Source organism: Elgaria multicarinata, chromosome 1 (genome assembly GCF_023053635.1).
Source record: "Elgaria multicarinata webbii isolate HBS135686 ecotype San Diego chromosome 1, rElgMul1.1.pri, whole genome shotgun sequence".
In the NCBI taxonomy this organism is placed as follows: domain Eukaryota; kingdom Metazoa; phylum Chordata; class Lepidosauria; order Squamata; family Anguidae; genus Elgaria; species Elgaria multicarinata.
Window position 1 is genome coordinate 212,748,053 of NC_086171.1, and position 24,301 is coordinate 212,772,353.

The window sequence follows — 24,301 nt, forward strand, 5'->3', positions numbered from 1 at the left end:
ACGCTCCAGTGGGCCGTTCCGTGTCATAGAAACATAGAATAGCAGAGTTGGAAGGGGCCTACAAGGCCATCGAGTCCTCCCTCACCTTCCTCTTCCTGGGGATGGGATCGCCAAACAGGAAGTGAGTGGCTTCGGTCTCCTCAAGTTCTGACTGTAGGGAAGAAAGGAAGCTCGTGGCGATGTCCGTGGAGAGCGGGGGCGACGGCGTGGAAGGGGTGGAGAGGTCGCTCGGGGGGTCCCAGCTCCAGTCACCGCTGTTGTTGCTGCTGCTGCTGCAGCTGGAGGACATGGGGGGAGCTTCCTTCCACACATCACAGCCTGGTTCTGCCAAGGGAGAGAACCACCAGAGAGCTCATTCAGCGGGCGACACAAACGCACTCACCGCGTCTCAGCTCACCTTGAGCTTCATCACACCAGCGTTATACCGCGCAATCACTGCGAATTGTGCGCAAAGGACTCCGAAGTTTCCCAGCTTATAATCTGCTTTGACCGTGAAGCACTCCCGTGCATCCGGCTTTAATTGTGCTTCAAAGCCAAAAGAACCGACCTATTTTGCTACCTCTTTAGGAGCGAATCTTTTGTTGTTTTCCGAGCGGCCACTGGGGGCGCAGGAGCAGGATTTGAGATGTTTAAAGTACAAATTAAACAAATGCTGACATCTGCATAAGTTTTAAAGATAAAGACCTCAAAATTGGCGCAGGAATAGATATTAAGGAGGGCTTTAAGCATACCAAATTTAAATCCGATTGGGTCATCCGTTGATTTTTTTAATGATTTTTTTTACATTTCCCCCCTTAAACCCTTTTCCTGGTATGCAAAGGTTCTTAAGGAGTGCTGCCGCCCGGGGTGTGATTTAGCTAGCAACAACAACGATGACAGCTTTACGGTGTAGGGGATAATTCGAGGGAAACAGGTACGTGGGATGAAGACTTTAGAGGGCAAACGACAAGCCAGCGCAATTGTATGGACGGACAGCCACAATGCACAGCAGAAGGCTCTACCTTGGAAAGCGGTTGTTACAGAGTACATGGGGCTGGACGTTTCACGCATACTACCCAGTGCTTTCCCTTCTCCACTGGCTCCCAGTAAGATCCCAAATTTATTTAATTTATTGCATTTTTATGCCACCCAATAGCCGAAGCGCTCTGGGCGATTCACAAAAATTAAAACCCTTCAAAGTATAAAACAAACAGTATAAAAACATGATATAAAATGCAATATAAAAGCACGACCAGGATAAAATCAGCAGCGGTGCAGAAATACAAATTTAAAACAGCAATTTTATAGAATGTATTAATTTATATTAATTTATAGACTGTTAAAATGCGGAGAGAATAAAAAGGTCTTCACCTGGCATCTGAAAGAATATAGTGTAGGTGCCAGGCGAACCTCCTTAGGGTGGTTATTATTATTATTATTAATAATAATAGAATCATATAATAGCAGAGTTGGAAGGGTCCTACAAGGCCATCGAGTCCAACCCCCTGCTCAATGCAGGAATCCACCCTAAAGCATCCCTGACAGATGGTTGTCCAGCTGCCTCTTGAAGGCCTCTAGGGTGGGAGAGCCCACAACCTCCCTAGGTCACTGTTTCCATTGCCACACTGCTCTAACAGTCAGGAAGTTTTTCCTGATGTCCAGCTGGAATCTGGCTTCCTTTAACTTGAGCCCATTAGTCCGTGTCCTGCACTCTGGGAGGATCGAGAAGAGATCCTGGCCCTCCTCTGTGTGACAACCTTTTAAGTATTTGAAGAGTGCTCTCATGTCTCCCCTTAGTCTTCTCTTCTCCAGGCTAAACATGCCCAGTTCTTTCAGTCTCTCTTCATAGGGCTTTGTTTCCAGACCCCTGATCATCCTGGATAATAATAATAATAATAATAATAATAATAATAATAATAATAATAATAATTCTTGCTCATGGCAGTTTTTCTAGATGGACATGATGGGCATTGCCAAGTCATGCTGCCTTTTACTGATTCAGGAATTTCCTGTCTATCAAACAGGTTTTAAGTATGACTGCTTTCTGGATGTTGGCGTGGATGTATTTTGGAAGGCCCAGTTTCTGAAGGTTTTCGGTATAGTTTTTTGATGTGATTCCACTGACTGATGTGACTAACAGTATTATTGTTGTTGTTGTTGTTATTATTTATTACATTTATATACAGCCCCATAGCCGAAGCTCCCTGGGCGGTTTACAAAGATTAAAAAGATTAGTTTGAAAAGACTGAACATTAAAAATCAACATACCAAATTTAAAACAAAAACATAAAAACAGCTAACTTTTAAAACAATTGTTAAACACTCAGCCAGGCCAAAGTTCATTTTGGGGTCGATTAAAACTCAACATGTGCTGTTAAATGCCTGGGAGAAAAGGAAAGTCTTAACCTGGCGCTGAAAAGATAACAATGTTGGCGCCAGGCAGGCTCATCAGGGAGATTGTTCCATAATTGGGGGGCCACCACAGAAAAGGCCCTCTCCCTTTTTGCCATCCTCCAAGCTTCCTTTGGAGTAGGCACCCAGAGGAGGACCTTAGATGTTGAGTGTAGTGTATGGGTAGGTTCATGTCGGAAGAGGCATTCTGTCAAGTATTGTGGTCCCAAGCCGTGCTGGTCAAAGTGCGGGTCTTGGCTTCAAAGGGCCTTGACAGCTTGAGGACTCAGAAAACTTGGAATCGCTTGGGATCACCTCTTCTAGCAGGTACCTCCCTGGACCCCAAGGTTTTCATCTGGGACTGGGACCCTTCTTCGAGAGCCCCCCATCAAATGACACCTGGCCGTGGCCTTTCAAGCAGCAGCCGACTGGATGTGGAATGCAGCATGCATTTCCTATCAGGTACATGAGCACACTGGGTTGACAGCGTTCCAAGCACAGATGCAAGGGTCAGAAAGGCTGCCAGGTAAGGTCTCTTTTGAGTGCAGGGCCCTAGATGGTCTGTGGCTGCCCAGGAGTTTCTTTAGCAGCTGCCGAATCCTCTGGTGCGCCATTATCAGCCGACAGGCCTCTCTCATCTCAAAGCCCAGACTGCCCCGGCCCTGCCCTTCGCCATACCTGTGCTGAAACCGTTGGGTGGGTTGTTAAGCACCACAGGGCTGGTGGACAGGCTGGTGAGGACCGCGGCTGCCATGACCTCGTCAATGCCCGCTTTCTCCGACAGTTTTCTGCGGGGAGAAAGAAGACGTTATCATCCTGAAACTCATCCAAAACTCACAAGATGAAATGCAACAGAGATAAATGCAAAAGTATTACGTTTCAATGCAGGAAAATAATAATAATAATAATAATAATCAGGCATGAGTCTAGGATGGGGGAGACCTGGTTTGGCAGCTGTACGTGAGAAAAGGAACTCGGTGACTTAGTAGACCGCAAGCTGAACGTGAGCCAGCAGTAAAACGCGGCTGCTCTAACAGAAGCATCGCGTCCAGGTCAGAGGAAGTAACTCTAGCCTGCACTGGTCAGGCTGCAACTGGAGTATTGTGTTTAGTTCTGGGCGCATTTTAAGAAGGACGTTTACCGCAGGGCGTCTAGAGAAGAGAGACCAGGAAGATGAGGGGGCTGGAAACCAGGTCCTATGAGGAACAGGTGAAAAATCTGGGTATGTTTAGCCTGGTGGAAACAAGTTTAAGGGGAGACACACTAATTTATTTATTTATTGCATTTTTATACTGCCCAATAGCTGAAGCTCTAAGCTTTGGAGACTAACAGTCTCCAAAGATCTAAAAGGCTGCCATGCAGAGACTTAGAGCTTCATTCCACATACGCGTTTCCCTCGAATTATCCCCATAGTGTAAAGCTGCTGCTGTTGTTGTTAGCTAAATCACACCCTGTGATTTAGCTAACTAAGGTCCTTTGCATACCAGGGTTTAAGGGGGGGAATGTAAAAAATCAACAGATGACCCAATCCAATTCAAATTTGGTATACTGAAAGCCCTTCTTAATATCTATCACTGTGCCAATTTTGATGTCTTTATCTTTAAAACGTACACAGATGTAAGCATTTGTTTAAAAATCATCCTTCTGCGCCCCCAGTGGCCGCTCGGAGAAGGACGAGGAAGTATGTTAAAATTAACCTTGGAATTGTGGGGGGAGTAAGAAGAATCGCTCTTTCCGCGATTCTATTTTCGGCGCTTCGTTTAGGGAAGCAGCACAATCACAGCACGATGCATCGGAGTACTTCACAATGAAAGCAGATTATAAAGCAGAAAACATCAGAGTCCTTTGCATGTAATTCGCAGTGAATGCACAGTATAACGCTGGTGTGATAAAGCTCTTATTTTCTGTTGCTCCAGATCAGCCTTCCACAAGGTGGTGTCCTCCAGATGATTTTGGACTACAATTGCCATAATCCCCAGTCATTGTCCATACTGGCTGGGGCTGATATGAGTTGCAGTCCGGCAGATCCGGGCGGGCACCACGTTGGGGAAGGCTGGCTTGGAACAGGACAAACAAGCACAGTGGCCAACCGAATTCACCCTCCTCCTCCCTCCAACTTTCCAGTTTAACAGAAGGTCATGACCACTGGCTGGCATGAAGCCCACGCAGCCAGCCATGGCCACAAAAACAGCAACCGAGCCAAGCAGCTCTTCCTACAACAACTCTAAGCAACTTCTACAAAGACGAGAAGGAATCAGCAGGAGAGACGCGAGATGGGACACCCACACCCACATGCCCCACACCACGAGGAAGAAAAGCAGAAGTCTCCAGGGTCGAGGCATCACGTGAGATGAGATTTTGCCGGCCCTGTGGAAACATTTGCTACCCAGATTTAAAGTGGTGGGCCTTTGGGGCCTGCAGAGGAAAAACGAAAGTTGAACCTATCACAGCTTAAGAGTGGGAAAGACAACGTTTAGCCCTCTTAACAGATCAGAAATGCCCAGCCATAGCCATGCTACTGAGGAAGAATTAAAATGCAAACTGAACGAACAGGTCTGGACATGCTCATCACTCAACCACAAAGCAGACTTGAGAAGCAAACGGAAGGAGGAGCTTGGAAAACTTCAAAGGTTATGGCAGAAGTGTAGGACCTTAAGCCTGGGGGGACCCGGTGGAAAAAGTGCAGAAAAGAGCAACTAAAATGATTAAGGGGCTGGAGCATCTCCCCTACGAGGGAAAGTTACATCAACTGGGACTGGTTAGCTTGGAAAAAAAGGAGGCCAAGGGGAGACACAGGATAGAGGTGTACAAATTATGCATGGTGTGGAGAATGTGGACAGGGAAACATTTTTCTCCCTTTCTCAAAATACTAGAACCCAATGGGGTCATCCAATGAAACTGATTGGTGGGAGATCCAGGCCAAATAAAAGGCGAGACTTCTTCACACAGCGCATAGTTAAATTATGGAACTCACTGCCACAAGATGTTGTGATGGCCACCAATCTGGATGGCTTCCAAAGCGGGTTGGATAAATTCCTGGAGGCGAAGGCTATCCATGGCTACTAGCCCTGAAGGTTGTGTGCTATCTCCAGTATTCGAGGCAAGAAGCCTGTGTGCAACAGTTGCTGGGGAACATGGGTGGGAGGGTGCTTTTGCACCACGTCCTGCTTTGTTTGTCCCTGGCCAATGGCTGGTTGGCCACTGTGTGAACAGAGTGCTGGACTAGACGGACCCTTGGTCTGATCCAGCAGGGCCCTTATGTTCTTATGTTCTTACTATCTTGACTCTCAAAACAAGCCCTGGCCGATGTCCATGGTGTGTGTGCTTGCCCGGGGGAGGGGGGGGTTGGCTCTCCCTAGCAGTGTGATGACACACAATTTTAACAATGCCTGTATTCTGTGGCTGGGACTGTTCCCTCTCCAAATGGTCTCCTTGAAACCGCAGCATTGGGAAGCTCTTCAGGCCGTCTGCCACCCCGGCTGACAAGGATTGCACAACGCTGTGGTTAATCTGTTATGTTACAGGGCAACGTTAAATTCCAGCTGGAGCTCTCTTTCTATCGGTGCTTTGGAGACGCAGCTCTGGGTCACCCACCTCAGTTGTCTTCTCCCGGAGCTTAGGAAGACCCTCCTCTCTGGTCTTCCTAATCTCTGGCAGGCAGGAGATGCATGTTCTAGGTTGAACAACTTACATTCTTCAACCAAATGGCCTCCAGTCATAGAATCACAGAATCATAGAATAGCAGAGTTGGAAGGGGCCTACAAGGCCATCAAGTCCAACCCCCTGCTCAATGCAGGAATCCACCCTAAAGCATCCCTGACAGATGGTTGTCCAGCTGCCTCTTGAACGCCTCTAGTGTGGGAGAGCCCACAACCTCCCTAGGTAGCTGATTCCATTGTCGCACTGCTCTAACAGTCAGGAAGTTTTTCCTGATGTCCAGCCGGAATCTGGCTTCCTTTAACTTGAGCCCATTATTCCGTGTCCTGCACTCTGGGAGGATCGAGAAGAGATCCTGGCCCTCCTCTGTGTGACAACCTTTTAAGTATTTGAAGACTGCTATCATGTCTCCCCTCAATCTTCTCTTCTCCAGGCTAAACATGCCCAGTTCTTTCAGTCTCTCTTCATAGGGCTTTGTTTCTAGACCTCTTTTTTTTTTATAATAATTTTTATTCATTTTCAACACTATATAAACATAGATAAACATTTCCAAAATATAACTGAAACTAACACAATAAGAAAAAAAAATACATCAAATATCTGCTGCATACATATTGAATAATTGTTGAGTACAAATATCAAAAACTATTACATATGCCTTATCACACTACAACATCTTCATTCTTAACATAAATGTGCACCCCCCACCTCGGGATCATTCTTGAGTCCAAAATCTAATCATTTCTTCTGCTGGTGGTTTCTAGACCTCTGATCATCCTGGTTGCCCTCTTCTGAACACACTCCAGCTTGTCTGCGTCCTTCTTGAATTGTGGAGCCCAGAACTGGACGCAATACTCTAGATGAGGCCTAACCAGGGCCGAATAGAGAGGAACCAGTACCTCACGTGATTTGGAAGCTATACTTCTATTAATGCAGCCCAAAATAGCATTTGCCTTTCTTGCAGCCATATCGCACTGTTGGCTCATATTCAGCTTGTGATCTACAACAATTCCAAGATCTTTCTCGTTTGTAGATCTTTCTCGCTTGGACTACAACCTCCATCATCCCCAGGCCAGCATGGCATGGCTATTGGTCAGCTTTCCCCAACCTGGTCTTGAGTTACAACTCCAGTTGTGTTGGACAATAACCAATGGCCATGCTGGCTGGGGACAATGGGAGTTATAGTCCAACATACCTGGAGGGCACCAGGTTGGGGAAAGGCTCATCTACACAGCACTGCGTGGCAATGATGAGAGGTGTACAGTCTAAGGCAGTGGGTCCCAAAGTGGGAGGTACTGCCCCCTTGGAGGCGCTGGGATTGCATAGGGGGGCGCTAAGAGGCAAAGGGGCGGCAGGGGGGCGCTTGAGGTGGTCTTTTCCGAGAAGCGCCTCTCCAGAATTTCTTAAACCCCAGGGACATTTTTATGGGAGAAGGTAGTTTGGTCCCAAGCCATATAGGGGAAGAACCCACACATGTATTAATACCATTTAAGAAGAGTCTTTTTAACGGTGAATTGAAATGTTTCAAAAGCACCAAAACACTAATGAAGAGACATACCCTGCTTGGTGTGCCCCGCCATGCTGGCTGCAAAACAGAGGCGTTCACTCTCTTTTCCCTCCCTCCCTCGGCAAGTCTGCAGCGGGTGCTTCCCATTTAAAGGGGCTGGGGGCACTGGGCATGAGTTTGTGGAACCAAGGGGGCGGTTACCTGAAAAAGTTTGTGAACCACTGGTCTAAGGGGTGGGTGGGGGGACGTGGCTGTATGACCCGGCCGTCCAGCCTTAAAACCAAACCAACGAGCTAGAAAGCTTCCATTTCTCCCACAGGTATCGTAAGTCCAGAAGAGCCAAGATTGGCTTCACCACAGGCTCTGCCCTTCTACAGCACGCAGAGATTAAAAAATTATAGTTTGCTTCCACTAGATTCCCCCCTCCCCCCATTGCAAAACTACTTGAGGAAGAAGAAAAATCACAGACAGGGCGGCACATCTGCAACAGTTGCAGGAGTGCAAAAAAACCACACACACCCAACCCTGCAGAATGTTGTACTGATCACAAAATTCAAATCCGGAAGCATCTACACTCTTTTCTTTCTTTCTTTCTTTCTTTCTTTTTTGAAAAGGAGAAAGTTGCTAGTCCTCATGACACGCACAGGCAATCTCAGAAGCCAGAAAGGAGTGAGATTTCCAGTAACTGGGGGGAGGCCAATAGTGTCCGCATTTCTCCTGCCCATCCCCACAATGAGCAAACCTGGATTACGTTATGCAAAAATAGTAAAGTTCACAGTTTTGGGCTGTCCTTGGCTAAGCTCCCGCCCGTCCCATTTGCTGGTTTGGCTCCATAGCGCCAAGGTTGCGAGGAATTCCCCAGAAGCTGCAGGCCCAGCAAAAATATACCGGAAATGCAGTATAAAAATTAACAAAGCGCCCGAAGGAAGAGAAGTTATGCAAAAGTGGAGTGAGTTGAACCGGTTTCAGAACTGGCCTCTGCTCGGAACAAAATTTGGATGGCGCGGCTGTAGGAGTTTGTTTATTTTAATGCGGCATGCGCGTGCAAGAACGCACCACCCTGGTCCCGCGTGCCACATTGCAAGCTGTCCAGACCTTCAGCGGGATTGCGAGAATCCCCTGAGCAAAAGTGCTGCTCACAGAAGAGGTCACCAGCCTCCTGCCGCTGCAAAGCGAATCGCTGCGCTTCGACAGCGAGCGCCACCAAAGCCGGAGCGTGTGTGTAAACAATCGCGCAACGGCTCCTCCCACGCTGGAGCACATAACCTATCGCCACTCCCTGCCCCCCAGGCCAGGAGAGCCAATGGGAACGCCGTTGCCAATGGGACTTGGGCTAAGCCGGGGTGAACCTCTGCCCTCAACCCACGCATGGTTTCCGGTGGCAGCTCACCGTCCCCAAAACAAATAATGCCTTTCTTTTCACTCCCAAGTCCATACTGCAACTGCTGCCAAAGATCAGGGCCGGAGGAGAAAAGACAGATCAGAGAGGAAGCTTCCTGTTACCGTCCTGCAACTCCCAAGTAGCAACTCAACAAAAGAGGCGTTTCGTTTAACAGATATAACTGGAAGGACGTGTATTGAAATTAATGCCGCCGCCTCCTGCTGCTGCTGCTATTATTAGGGTGCAATCCTATGCAGGTTTAGACAAATAAAAAGACCTGCATCTCCCAGCAAAGCTGGCTGGGGAATACTGGAAGTTATAGAACTTTTTTTTTTTATCTGTCTAAACATGCACAAGATTGTGCCCTTGCACTATTATTTAAAAGCCAGACAGCTGCTGAATAATCATGGCCCGACTCAGCATTTTGCCCTGAATTCTGAAAGCCCCGAGTTCCTAACCATATATTTTTTTAACAAAACGTACAGCTTAAACTGATGGTGGTAGAAAGCTAAAAACTTGATCCACTGTTTTGCTAGACTTCCGGGCTGTCGATGACATGGGGACGTTGTCTACTGCTTTTTACAGCCACAAGAAACGCACACATCCGTAAAGATTGCCCAAAATTTGAGCATCCCGAACTCATACTGCCTTCAAGGAGGCTTACTTCCAAGTAAGCGTGCACAGGATCGCAACCATAAACTGATAGAATAGGCCATTTATTTTGACCTTTACCGGTTTCTACAACTAATAAGCCTGAAAGCCCCTGATGCTCCAAATCACTCTTCCCCAACTTGGTGCCCTCCAGATGTTGTGGAAGCCAGATTCCAGCTGGACATCAAGAAAAACTTCCTGACTGTTAGAGCAGTATGACAATGGAACCAGTGACCTAGGGAGGTGGTGGGCTCTCCCACAATAGAGGCCTTCAAGAGGCAGCTGGACAACCACCTGTCAGGGATGCTTTAGGGTGGATTCCTGCATTGAGCAGGGGGTTGGACTTGATGGCCTTGTAGGCCCCTTCCAACTCTGCTATTCTATGATTCTATGACTTCGAGTTCCATCAGTCCCAGCCGGCATGGAAAATGGTCAGGAACTCTGGGAGTTGTAGTCCAAAAAATCAGGACGGCACCAGGTTGGGGAAGGCTGACCCAAAGTTATCTGGAATACCGGAGAAGCATAAGGCTTGGGTGAAACGTTTGAAACAATACTGATTCGTGTTGTCTGCACCAGGCTATGTTATAACTAGAAAGAAAAGAGAATTAAAAAAAAAGAAAAGGATTCTATTCTACTACAACAACGACAACAAATAGCACAAAAAAGAATATCAATTCACAACGTCATTTTACACCATTAATAAAAGCAAATTCCACGTTTGTTTCATTTATATGTGTGCGTGTGTTTCAATAATCATCCATACAAAACTGATAACTGCAGAATATATGTTCAAATGCAGCAAGACCTAGTGGTGTTTATCTTTCCAAACTTGTAAGACAAGTCTTTTTGCAACTGTACGGCTCTCAAAGTCCACTTTTGCTGCCCATCTGTTAATCCCCCACATGACAAGAATGCAGTTTTAAAAATGCACGAGCATTTGCAGTTATCACAGATTTTTCCAAGAACAAAATTTGTACAAGCAGTGACTTCCAACCAAAAAGAAGCCAACACAAGACACGCCCACATCACATAATGCCTCGACAAGCCACGGTCTATATTACATCACCATCATCTGGTTGTGCTAGCCAGCTTCTTCTTAACAAGGTGCTATAGTGTCCAATATACACGAAGCAACATTTTTGTTGAATCAACCTGATTTTTAAATCTACAGATATAGTACATATGGAAGCTAGGGCAATTCTCCGTTGATTAGGCTCTATAAAGCATTCTAATTCTCTATTTCATTACTCTCTAATGTTCTAAATATTCATTTTACTACATTCCAAAAGACATTTTAGAAACAACTGCTGTAGGTTTAGCTTTCTGTAAAGAACCAGTTAATTCTTTCGGCAATATAGGAGTAGCTGACACATTCATCGCTGATGGACCCTATAAAGACCCCAAAAGATGCTGCAGTTGAATGTGGTACCCAGTAGCAGGCAATAATTAGGGTGACCCTATGAAAAGGCGGACAGGGCTCCTGTATCTTTAACAGTTGCATAGAAAAGGGAATTTCAGCAGGTGCCATTTGTATGCATGCAGCACCTGGTGAAATTCCCTCTTCATCACCACAGTCAAAGCTGCAGGTGCCCTGCCCTCTTTTGTATCTGGTCACTCTGGTATAGCTCCTGCAGCTTTCACTGTTGGGATGAAGAGGGAATTTCAACAGGTTCTCCATATATACAAAACAACACCTGCTGAAATTCCCTTTTCGATGCAACTGTTAAAGATACAGGAGCTCTGTCCTCCTTTTCGTCTGGTCACCCTAAATAAGTGATATCTAAGACACATTCCTATTACCTGATCTATAATATAAATTCCACAATCAACCCAATTCCTCCACAAAACAGACCGCCTCTCTGCTTTCAAGACAATCTACGCTCTGGGTTTCTCTTCCCTTTAAGCAGCATGAAATTCTTAGAAAGAAAGAAAGAAAGAATCATAGAATAGCAGAGTTGGAAGGGGCCTACAAGGCCATCGAGTCCAACCCCCTGCTCAATGCAGGAATCCTCCCTAAAGAAAGAAAGAACCAGACACGTTTAAACCAAACTCTCTGTCCTATAAAACATAGGTGCACTCCAACACCACGCCAGCCACAACCACATTTCATTTGGCAAATCTGTTGGGGGAATTAGTAGTATGGTACAAAATCCTCTTAGCAGTTTGCAAATAAACGAAAGCGTGAGCGTTGAGTTTTCAATGCATTTATTTAGAGAAAAAAGACCAGGCTGGTAGCATCAAATAATAACAAGTAACTGTTTTATCTTAAATCACACAAGTAAGCATAACAGCTTTACGGTTTTTGCAAGTCTCTGTTAATAATCTGCTAAAAATTACTGTTAAAGTTAACACGAAAACTTGACAAAATCATCTTTAATGATAAGAGAGAAAACATACCACAAAATTGTTAACGCTGCCACCGTACGCTGCTGCTTCCACTGTCGTTCAATTACTGTTTGCTGGTTCTCAGTTTTTAAATCACCTTGCTGTAATCTGCACTTGAATATTCAAGGGCAGAATATTTTGTTTCATTTAACTTATTGCATTTATAAACTGTCCAATAGCCCAAGCCCTTTGGGTAGTTTACAAAGATCAAAACCCTAAAAATACATTGGCGGGGTACGTGGGGGGGATCCTCTACTGTGGCATCCCATAATGACCGCTCCAACTCTAAGCTATTAGAGGTAATTATATACATCCTTCAAGACGTTCCTCTCCCAGCCCTAGTGACTTCCCAGGCAGCCGGCTCCAAGCCCCTACACTCCTTAAATTCGGGATAAACAACTAGAAACCTCAAGGCCAAATCCTGCCCTCTGAGTACAACCCCAACAGCTGCCAATCCAGAGGCAGGAGGGAGCAGAGGCTACAGCCCTTGCCGGTCCGTGACGAGACTGAGGCCTGCTCCGTTGACATCCCCTCAAATCAACCCTCCTGTAGTTGGGAACCAAGGTCTTGAAATAGTGGCGCTGAACTAAACACTCTGTGGTCAGGAGAATGAGTGGTCAGTGCAGGGCAAAAGAACTGAGACTTCCAAGAGGGCTCCGAAAAGCTACGATCCAGTATAGGGTTCTGTCTCAGCAATACACACCGAGCAGGCCTAATCTATGAAAGGCGGGACCTTTTGAACTCGCCTCTTTCAGGAGTTCTGAGTTTGCTGGACAGAAAGGGAGAGAGAGACCCCCCAAGAATTACGCCGCAACCCAAACACTGCACCTGCTTGCTCTTAAGCCGCAGAGCCCATTCTTTGAATGCAAGTTTGTTTGTTTATTTATTTATTACATTTTTATACCGCCCAATAGCCGAAGCTCTCTGGGCGGTTCACAAAAATTAAAACCATAATAAAACAACCAACAGGTTAAAAGCACAAATACAAAATACAGTATAAAAAGCACAACCAGGATAAAACCACGCAGCAGAAATTGATATAAGATTAAAATACAGAGTTAGAACAGTAAAATTTAAATTTAAGTTAAAATTAAGTGTTAAAATACTGAGAGAATAAAAAGGTCTTCAGCTGGCGACGAAAGGAGTACAGTGTAGGCGCCAGGCGGACCTCTCTGGGGAGCTCATTCCGCAACCGGGGTGCCACAGCAGAGAAAGCCCTCCTCCTAGTAGCCACCTGCCTCACTTCTTTTGGTTCCTTTAGTTGCCGCCTCCTTGAACCAGGTCCTTCAAAACAGAATCTGATGCCAAAGTCCGCAGACAGAAAAAGGAAGAGAAAGGAGTCCGCTTGGACCGGGTTCTCCACACACCCTCCTGCACAAAGGGTGGGGGAGGGAGAGACTCTCCATAAGACAGCAAAAGAAGTGAGCAGAATGCATGCCTTAACCAAAAATAGGCATTTTATTGAAATTAAAAATATGGCGCTATCCAGACAAACAAGCCTCTGCCCAGGAGAGCTTACAGGCTAAAATTCGAAACCAAGAAGCAACAGGGGGAGATCAGGAAAAGGAAGGGAGGGGTGTAAACAGGGGCCCAAGGCTTTACGGGAAAGGTGGGTTTCAAGGAGGGGTTTGCCTCCCCCCACCCGCAAATCCACTGAAGACCCAGTCTGGAGTAGGAAGGGGGAACATAAGCATGCAGAAGGCACCAGGCTGGCCCTGGTGCCCTCGGTTGAGGGGCAGCTGCGTTAACAGGAGAAGCCATGCGGGCAAGCCGCCAGGCCAAGCTGTTTACTACGAGAGCAATGCCTTCACAGGTCTCTTGAGACCGCTCTGCGCTGCAGCAGGAGCCCAGATGCCACGCTCAGCAATGACTGTGTCTCAAAGTATCTGGTGCCTGCAAAAAAGGGGCCAGCCCTTCCCCCGCCTTTCCCCCGCCTGCTGTCGCCTTTCGAAACGGCAGCCCCAAATTCCCACCCACCACCAGCCACTTCCTGTTGTTCCAGCTCAAGCCGAGGGCACAGCCAAAGCAGCACCTCCACGCTGGTAATCTAAGAAGATTAAACACACGTAATTGCCTCCCGATTTAAGGCTTATTTTTAGCCTGGTGCTTCCCCGGCACAGAGGGTGACGTGGCCTGCCACTGCGCGCCACGCTCTCGTCTCGGGCAGCTCACGAAAGGCATCGCTGGGCACAGCCAGCACGTGCCCTGCTGCAAACAGTAGTGCCATTGGGTAATTATAGACTCTGGACTTAAAACGGCCTTAGCTTCCCCGCCCCCCACCCACCCCCACCCCGGCCTTCTTTAGAGAGCAATGTGCAGTGCTTCCAAATGTGGCACGCCTGTCCTGCTACATTCGGGGGCCCTCCTGCTGAACAGGGCCCTAGACCTCTGCCCCAAAGGCCTACCGTTACGGCGCCATTGGCTGCAAGCCCGCAGATGTCAGCCCATTGAAGACTCAGAACAAGGAGATCCACTGTGTGGAGATTTTAGAAGCTTGACACATAAAGACACATGGAATGCCAAGTTAGACTACTGGTCTGTCTAGCCCAGTATTTGACTGGTAGCACCCAAGCTATGAAACTCCCAGTAATCCATCTTGCTCAGTACGGTCTGCTCAATTTGGCAATACTTCTCCAGGCTCTCAGACAGGAGGGCTCTCTCAGCACCTGCCTCCTGGAATCCTTCCCCCCCCCCTAACTTGGGGGTACTGGGGCTCCAACCTCAGATCTGTTCCAGAACCATTGATCTATGGCTCTCCCTGTGCAATTTATTTGCCCAGATGTACTTTGAAACTCCAAGATTTTAAGAACAGTATGGAATGAAAGGGAATGCAGAGACCTGTGAAATCACACCCACGCAAAAATCGAGATCCTGCATCTTCCATTTATTTGGACGCTTTCTTCACATGATCACCTGGTGCTCAAAGCCACATCCGGCAAATCATTTAACTTAAAATATTCTTCAATGGCCTTCTTAATAGTTAAAGTGGAAAGTTGTCTGGTTAAGAGATTACTATCTAAACGCCATATTGGGTGATGTGGACTTTGAGAGTTTAATGACAGGCCTGTTTCAACTGCAGCATGATCAGAAACTACTCTGGGAAGAATATTCGATGAATATTGGAGATCCACAACGGGGAAACCAAAATATAATCTAGCCTGGAAAATGAATGAAACCTGGGAGAAAAATATGGGTTGGCCATCGAACTTTCCCGCTAGAACTAAATATCTTCCATCTGTGTCCGTTTTTATCTTGTCCACCTGCAAATTCACATGCTTTGGTTTAGTAATTGCTACTCCTCTAGTATGATTCATCCCGATCGCAACATACTGAGAACCAAAATATGGACGAGGTAAAGAGATTTTCCCCGGTCTCTCCTGCTTTAAATGTTTCTTGTAAGAAAACAATGGAGGGCTTATGAACCCGAAGATGATCCGAAACGCACCACCATCAACACTCAAATCCTGCAACCAGAAAAGCTGGATTCTGCTACCTGGGGGGGATCTACACTATTGCTTTTAAAGCGCTTTAAAGCACTTTAAAGCAGTAGTGTAGATCACCCCCTGCACACATTACACAAGTTGAAAAAGTTTGCAAGGTCTTCTTTTGCATAATCTTTTTTTAAAAAATTATTTATCAAAATATGTACCCTGCCACAAATCACAGGTTAATACCTTGTTCTCACAGAATCACTCAAAGTTTTTTTGAAGAATACATAGCTAGGCTATAGGCTACTGCACAAATTTTGTCTCTACAAAACTAACCAATTCAGAAATGTCTCCCATATTTGAGGGTAGAAAACTGCCTCTCCCTACCATACCTACAACTATGATTCTATGGGTGGATTCCTGCATTGAGCAGGGGGTTGGACTCGATGACCTTGTAGGCCCCTTCCAACTCTGCTATTCTATGATTCTATGATCAAATCCAATATAACAATAAAATGAAGACAGAGAGCTAAAACCAGAGCCAGAACAGGAAGGGGGGGGGTTAAAGTCAAATCAAAAGCTTGGCAAACCAGACCCAGACCCAGACCTCCTCTGGCTATGATTTCAGAATTTCTGCCACTTGCTTTGAAGCATATCTTCATAACTAGGAAGGCAGAAGACTTGTTGATGCTTCTTTTTCTTTTTTGCCTGGAAAGCTAGGGTGGACTAGGAAGGCTCCAGTTCAAATGTCACTTGTGCTATCAGCTCTCAAAGCAGGGGCAGGCAGAAGGTAGGCCTTCAGGTGTTTGGGACTTCATCTCCCAGAAGCCCTCGCCAGTATGACCAACAGTCAGGAATGCTAGAAGTCGGAAGTCCAAAGCAACTGGAGATCTACTTTCTGTCCATCCCTTGCTTAAGGCAAACCAGAATCACTCACATCCACCAGTATGGGAGTAATAATACTGACCTACCTTTACAGAGGTGAATGGGGAGAGATCTGAAAAAATCGGAGGGGAATGGATTTTCAAGGTTTGGACTGGGGGTATCACTTTCTTCCGTTTATTCAGCAGAAAAATAGGAAGCTTTCAAAAAGTTTGGGGAAAAAAGCTTCCTCTAATGATGAGCAAAAGCTTTATAAAGCAGAGTTACAAAATTCCTCCTGCTGCAAAGCGCTCAGATTCAAGATTTGATAGGAAAGAAATGCTCTCGGGAGCTGAAGTTGGAAAAGTATTTTCAAATGCTGCAAAATAGAGAATACTGTCACCTTGGGATCGCCTTCCATTTTCTAAAGTCCACGGAGCTCAAAATGAAAGTTCAGAATTAGAAGCGATGGATCTTTTGGACACTGATTAGAGCAGCCTTTTCCCCAATTGATGCCCTCCAGATGTTTTGGATTCCAACTTCCATCATCCCTGATCACCGGCCACGCTTGCTCGGACGGTAGGAGTTGAAGTCCAAAATATCCGGATGGTATCAGGTTGCGGAAGGGTGGGTTAAAGAAAAAAGACAGTTATGCGAATATTTCCCAAAGTATTCTACTCTATCGCAGTAAATTATATATATATATATATATATTATATGCCCAGACTGCTCCTCCAAGCCAGTTATAGTTTTTGCCCTCTGGCGCCATCTAGTGACGTTCCTCGGAACTGCGCCCTTCTATGGAAGTTCCAAGTTCCGAGAAATAGTTTTTGCCCTCTGGTGCCATCTAGCGACGTTTCTCAGAACTGCGGCCTTCTATGGAAGTTCCAAATTCCAAGAAATAGTTTTTGCCCTCTGGCACCATCTAGGGACATTCCTCGGAACTGCGGTCTTCTATGGAAGTTCCAAGTTCCAAGAAATAGTTTTTGCCCTCTGGTGCCATCTAGCGACGTTTCTCAGAACTGCGGCCTTCTATGGAAGTTCCAAGTTCCGAGAAATAGTTTTTCCCTCTGGCGTCATCTAGCGACATTTCTCAGAACTGCGGCCTTCTATGGAAGTTCCAAGCTCCAAGAAATAGTTTTTGCCCTCTGGCACCATCTAGGGACATTCCTCGGAACTGCGGTCTTCTATGGAAGTTCCAAGTTCCAAGAAATAGTTTTTGCCCTCTGGGCCAATCTAGGGATGTTTCTCAGAACTGCAGCCTTCTAGAGAAGTTCCAAGTTCCGGGAAATAATTTTTACCTTCTGACGCCATCTAGGGATGTTTCTCGGAACTGTGGCCTTCTATGGAAGTTCCAAGTTCTGAGAAAGGTAACTGCCAGGAGCTTCCGGCCTAGCAGAGGGGTGAAAACCCACTAACCTCCTCACTGGACTACTCCTCTACACCTGTCGTATGACGGCCTTTTTTTGCTAGTATATAAATAAAGTATATATTCAGTACTTTATTGGCTGGGTCCAAAGACCATTGCAAGATCAAAACAATATCAATCATTAGAACAGTAAAAGGCTTACATATTTTGAACAAAGATCACAATTTAAAATCAACCAGGGTAGATAAAAATCAGTGATTTTTTTAAAAAATCTGATTTTTTAATTTAAGTCTGATTTTTTTTTAATAAAATGCTTTTTGAGGAAAAATCTATCTAAAGATAATTTTCTATTTAAGATACATTATAGTCCAAAGGTTATTCATCATGAAATAAAGATTAGTTTTTAATTATGTCGCATGAGGCTGGATATTCATGAAATGTTTAAATCTTGGGGTAAATGAATTCCATTAATCCATTCACAATGTCATGCTCTCCCAGAGGTTTCTGTAAGATTATTGGGCAATTTTTCTATCTAGAAGATATTATCACAGAGGCTTGGTTTTAGAGTTCTCAAAACTGTGAATTTGTGTCTGCAGAGATCACAGTCCCATTGTTCCTTGCAAATCTATGTACACAGAATCAACCCCTGACCTCTTAAGACTCGTCAATTTAACAGTCTACTAGCATTCAAGAAAGCTATAAAGACTGATCTCTTCCGGCAGGCCTAGCCAGTGGAATTTTAAGATGTTTTTAAGATGTTTTTAGGATGTTTTTAACATTGTATATTATGTTTTGATTGAGTATTATGTATTTCATTGTTTATTGTTGTTCCCTGCCTCGATCAAAATAGAGAGGCAAGTAAGAAATAAATTTATTATTATTATTAAGTGCTAAGTTTCCAAAAATGCAATGAATAGAGTGCACTTTTGGGGACGGGGGAAGTCACATGATTAAATCGAGTCTTTCTGAGTAGTGATTTAAATCACGATTTAAATCAAATCCACCCTGAAATCAACACATAAAACATTAAGAAGATGGATAAAATTAAGCAAAATGCAGCTTATACAACCATAAAACATTGCAATTAAAAGGCTAGAAGAGTTAAAATATTGCCAAGGTGCAATTTTAAAATGTTCAGATCTCCGAGTTACTATGGCCCTCTACAGCAGTCTTCCTCAACCTGGGGCACTCCAGATGTGTTGGACTGCATCTCCCAGAATGCCCCAGCTGGCTGGGGCATTCTGGGAGTTGTAGTCCAACACATCTGGAGTGCCCCAGGTTGAGGAAGGCTGCTCTACAGAAAGAGAGTCAGGCGAACAGAGGAACTTTTCTCTGCACTGTGCAGTTTTAGTCGCAAATGCTGCAACCCTTTGAACAATGAATTGATTTTTCCGATCGGAGAAGGAAGTCCAGTTTGTGTGATATACCCCAATATAAATAAAGTAACTAATAGCAGTTCAGGATAGCTAATCTTTTTCTTCCATTGCCATGGAAGTTGCAGCCTTATGCATGTTTACTTAGACACAAGTCCTGCCAAGTTCAATGCAACTTCACTCGAGCGTGTTTAGGACTGTAACCTATGATGATGACATACTATTAAAAAGTGCAATGTTGTTATAAAGGTTAACTGAATATCCAAAAATGTATTGCTACCCCTTAATTACATTATGCGGACCCCTAAAACACAACACAGTATAATTTTAAGGGCTACAACTTGGTTACTCATTTTACACCAAATGTATTTAAAGCACGCTTAGATTTTATAAGAAAGGAAGTATTGCATATAGCTCAAGTTTCCCGTCTCGGATCGGTTTGTTTTTCGACGGAGCAGACAGAGCTTCTTTGGCCACAGCCAGACCTAAGGTTTATCCTGGGATCATCCAGGGTTCGCCCTTGCCTGAGCACTGGATCCCCTGTGTGTCACCTAGATGAACAGGTTTGAGCCCTGGACGATCCAGGGATAAACCTTCGGTCTAGCTATGGCCTCCGTCTCCAGAAATATTACTGCTATATCGTATGTGCAAAAGAGTCAGAACACTAGGAGGGCTGTATAAATGCTATGTGCTTTAATATTAAAACTGCTGCATGGAACACCAGCAATGCACACCAGAACACAGTGGAGGAAAATGCTATCGGTTCTGGCAGCAAGCCGTTTGGCATCAGCGTGACACATGGGACAAATTCCACTGTGGAGGAAGGGTCTATGGAGCGCTCACATCCTACCCAGGCTGAAGAAAATCCACCCCAATCCTGCTGATCTCAGGACAGTGGAGACAGTATCGTAGGTGGCAGGGTAACTCCTCTGTGTTCTGTCAGAATAAGAGTCAGTATTTTCTGCTGAATCAGATCAATAGTCCATATATCTCAATCCTATACACTTGAGCCTAATCTACACCAAGCAGGATATTGCACTGTGAAAGCGGTATATAAAAGGCAGGAGCCACACAGCTGCTTTATAGCGGTACTGAAGTGCACTGACAACTGTTGGGGCCCATGGACACAGACCCTATACCACTTTCATAATGCTTTCACCACTTTCATAGTGCTGTATCCTGGTTGGAGTAGATCTGGCCTTCGTGACGACACTATCCCATGACATAAACGACACACTCAGCATGCAGAAAATCCCAGTTCAATTCCTGGCTTAAGTAATTACTGCTGGGCGAAATCCTGCCCCCTATTTTAGGGAACTCTCCCTGCAAAAGAAGCATTGTTTTTTTTTCTGCTTCTTTCACAGGGAGGGGGGAAATTCAGAGAACTTTCTCCTTCGGGAGGGGGACCAGGTTTCCACATATATATAAAAGGCAGGAGCCATACTACTGCTTTATAGCAGTATTGAAGTGCAATGGCAACTGTTGGGGCCCATTGACACAGACCACATACCACTTTCATACCTCTATCATAGAATCCTAGAATAGCAGAGTTGGAAGGGGCCTACAAGGCCATCAAGTCCAACCCCCTGCTCAATGCAGGAGTCCACCCTAAAGCATCCCTGACAGGTGGTTGTCCAGCTGCCTCTTGAAGGCCTCTAGTGTGGGAGAGCCCACCACCTCCCAAGGTCACTGATTCCATTGTCGTACTGCTCTAACAGTCAGGAAGTTTTTCCTGATGTCCAGCTGGAATCTGGCTTCCTTTAACTTGAGCCCGTTATTCCGTGTCCTATATCCTACTTGGTGTGTCTCCTGCCTCCTATACACCGCTTTCATGCTTGGTGTAGATCAGGCCTCATAGTGGACATATTCTCTGAGTGTGGATCATTATGCAGCCAAAACACACCATCCATGCAAAAAAGGAGAAGGTAACAGCAGGCTCAGAGGAACCCCAAAACGTACAGAGGTGGCAAAAAGACAAACACCTTTAATGCTTTACCAGAGACTGAACACGGGACCATGACCCACTCAGTACCGCACTGAAAACACTGAACAGAAGTTCTGCTCTACCCAACAGCTCTACCCAGGGCCCGCAGCATTCCAAGGTCTAAAACACAAATGATCAAAACTTCAGAAGAATACCACATCCTGACCAGCAGTCCACAGATCTCCTGGACGCCAGGTATTAAAACTTCACAGCGGAGGAGAAGGTGGGAATGACTCTAGCAAGGAAGCTGTTTTCCTCTGCAGCAGCTACAGCCACCAAACAGTTTTTTTAGGAAGTTCTTCCACCATCCAAGCCCTCCAGTGATCCTACCTTTGCCTGGGCACAGGGATGTGAGCGGACTGGTGCTGGAGGGGGCCCTGCTCAAGCAGCCGTAATGCCGCCGCCTCTTCCTCCAGCCGCTTCAGCGCCGAAGGATCGGACAGGTGCCTCAGCTGGCCGTTGACTGGTTCCGCTTCCCCCGGAAACCCCTTGCCATTGCAGTGGGTGGGACTCTGAAAGAAGACAAGAAGAACCAGAGGCAAAAAGGTGAGCCAGGAGGAGCAGCGGACCGTAAGCTGACAATTCCTTTAAAGCAGGTGTCAAATCCCGTGTCTCTGTGGTCCAGCCTCTCCAGAATTCCCCCCAATGGCCACGCCCCTTCCCTTGGCCACGCCCCTCTCCGCGATCACCCACCATTTGATAGTTTGTACAGGGTCTCTCTTTCACACACACATACATTCTAACAGATGGAAATGCCTCTCCCAAGGCTTCGTGACTGGCAAGAAGAGCTTTAAACTAAAATATGCTGATTTTTTGTTTAATTTCAGCCCCGCCTCTTTTCACCTTTGGCCCCGCCCACCAACAAAACGAAGCATTCCGAGGCCTTCTCTGAAACGGCGTTTGCCTTTCAAGCTGAAAGGGGTTGGGGCGTGTTCAGAGGAGGGCAACGAGGATGATCAGGGGTCTGGAAACAAAGCCCTATGAGGAGAGACTGAAAGAACTGGGCATGTTTAGCCTGGAGAAGAGAAGATTGAGGGGAGACATGAGAGCACTCTTCAAATACTTGAAAGGTTGTCACACAGAGGAGGGCCAGGATCTCTTCTCGATCCTCCCAGAGTGCAGGACACGGAATAATGGGCTCAAGTTACAGGAAGCCAGATTCCGGCTGGACATCAGGAAAAACTTCTTGCCTGTTAGAGCAGTACGACAATGGAATCAATGGCCCAGGGAAGTCATGGGCTCTCCCACACTGGAGGCCTTCTAGAGGCAGCTGGACAAGCATCTGTCAGGGATGCTTTAGAGAGGATTCCTGCATTGAGATGGGTTGGACTCGATGGCCTTGTAGGCCCCTTCCAACTCTGCTATTCTATGATCCAATCCCCTTGCTTTAAATCTAGTAGTATTACTTGCTTCCAGACAGTCATGGGGTAAGTTCCACAGGTCAATGTTACAGCATATTGGGGGTCAGGAGGAGAGGTTTGCTTCTGTACATGGGCTTGTTGGAGTTTGTGTGACAGTGCCAACTTCTGTACTCAGAAACGGCTGTCCTGCACGGTAAGATGGCCGCCTTTTACCACCACCACCTTGGAAGAAAAAGACGATTTTGTTAGGATACCACCTGTTCGGCTTGGGCTGGTATTAAAGAAAGAATATCTCTCCCCCCGCTCCACCTTCACCCCCAATGTACGTGAACAGACAGGAAGGGCTTGGCTCTGCTCTCAACCCTGACTTTATCTTAGATAAACAGAGCAGGTGCAGACAAAAGCAGCTAGCAAACCTGCCCCAATTCCAACTGAAATCCAGGCCATGTCGTGCCAGCAAAACCCTTGCAGAGCTGATAAGCAAGTTGTAACATGGAGGCCAATTCCTGAACGCTCCACACTAGGGTAGAATATGCTCACAGCCATGCATAAGGAGGGACTATCACAGTAGTGACTAAAGAGAGCACTTGTACATGAAGTTGGGGATGGGTTTTATGCTCAGCAGTCTTTAGGCCATCTTTTGCACAGGCTGGCCAGGCGAAACCACAAGCCATAAAACTCATAGCCAATTTAATACCGACTTTGTCAGTTTCTGTTCCCCCTCCCTCTCTCAGCCCGCAGAAGAACACCAGCTCTTGGAATTTGTGTTGACCACAGTGCCATCTTCTGGGGATATCTAAGCTGGAAGCCCTGTGGGTGAGTGGTTCCCAAGTTCGGAAGATAGGCTCATTGCCTGTTCTGGATGGGGTTGCACTCCCTCCGAAAGATCAGGTTCGTCGTTTGGGGATGCTCTTAGATCTATCTCTGTTGCTAGAGGCTCAAGTGGCCACGGCGGCTCGGAGTGCCCTTTACCAGCTTTGGCTGGTTCACCAGCTACTGCCACTCCTGGACAGGGACAGTTTGGCCACGGTGGTACAGGCATTGGTAACCTCAAGATTGGATTACTGCAACGCGCTCTATGTGGGGCTGCCCTTGAAGCTGCTCCGGAAGCTGGAGCTAGTGCAGAATGCTGCAGCTCGGCTGTCGTCTGGAGCTGCCCCTTTCCAGCATGGAACTCCTCTGCAGAGGGAACTGCACTGGCTGCCTATTCGCTACCGGGCCAGGTTGAAGGTTCTTGTACTTGTGTACAAAGCCCTAAACAACTTGGGACCAGGATACCTGAGAGAGCGCCTTCTCCCTTACCAACCTGCCCGGTCACTGAGGTCATCCGAGGGCCTGCTCCTGGTGGTTCCACAAAGACCTATCGTCTGATTGGAGTCCACCAGGAGAAGAGCCTTCAGCGTGGTGGCCCCCCTCCTATGGAATTCCCTGCCTCTGGAGGTCAGGCAAGCACCAACTTTGTATTCCTTTCGGCACCTCCTGAAAACATTGTTGTTCCAGAAAGCCTTCCCTTGATGACCAGCCATGGTTCACTTTGCATTTTGCTTCTTTTAAAAATCTAGTTTAATGTGTTTTTATTTTATCTTATCTTGTACACCGCTCCAAAATTTTGAATGGGGAGCGGTATATAAATATTGTAAATAAAATAAAATAAATAAACTCTATTAAAAACCACAGTTTTCTTTTCTTTAAAGGAGGCAAACTGGGAAAGTTATTCGGAAGAGAACTTCCTACATTCTCCTTTCCTCTTTGCAGAAAGAAAAAGATTAAGCCGAGATATGAACTGGCCCAGATCAGCAGGGGTTGTAGCAACTCAAGAGTGTAGCCGTGGAGCAAAGCCAGAGGATGACCAATGTGCAAGCTAGCTACACTTCTAGAACCAAGGTCCAGCTCTTTTGAGTGCAAGGACAGATGCATTTTGCCCCCCATCCGCGCTTAGGGGGCCAGGAGACTTGGGTGCCATTTTCCCCAGAA

The 24,301-nt window shown here is 46.2% G+C and overlaps 1 protein-coding gene across 1 annotated transcript in view; it reads right to left on the reverse strand.

Moving 5' to 3' along the window:
• Positions 1-24,301, reverse strand: part of SLC2A4RG (SLC2A4 regulator) — a 42,957-nt gene that overhangs the window by 13,423 nt on the left and 5,233 nt on the right. The window contains exons 2-4 of the mRNA XM_063147410.1: positions 21,297-21,478; positions 3,049-3,158; positions 86-324 (exon numbers count right to left, since the gene is read on the reverse strand). Of these exons, the coding sequence (XP_063003480.1) occupies positions 86-324; positions 3,049-3,158; positions 21,297-21,478 (531 nt within the window). The remainder of the gene's footprint in view (positions 1-85; positions 325-3,048; positions 3,159-21,296; positions 21,479-24,301) is intronic.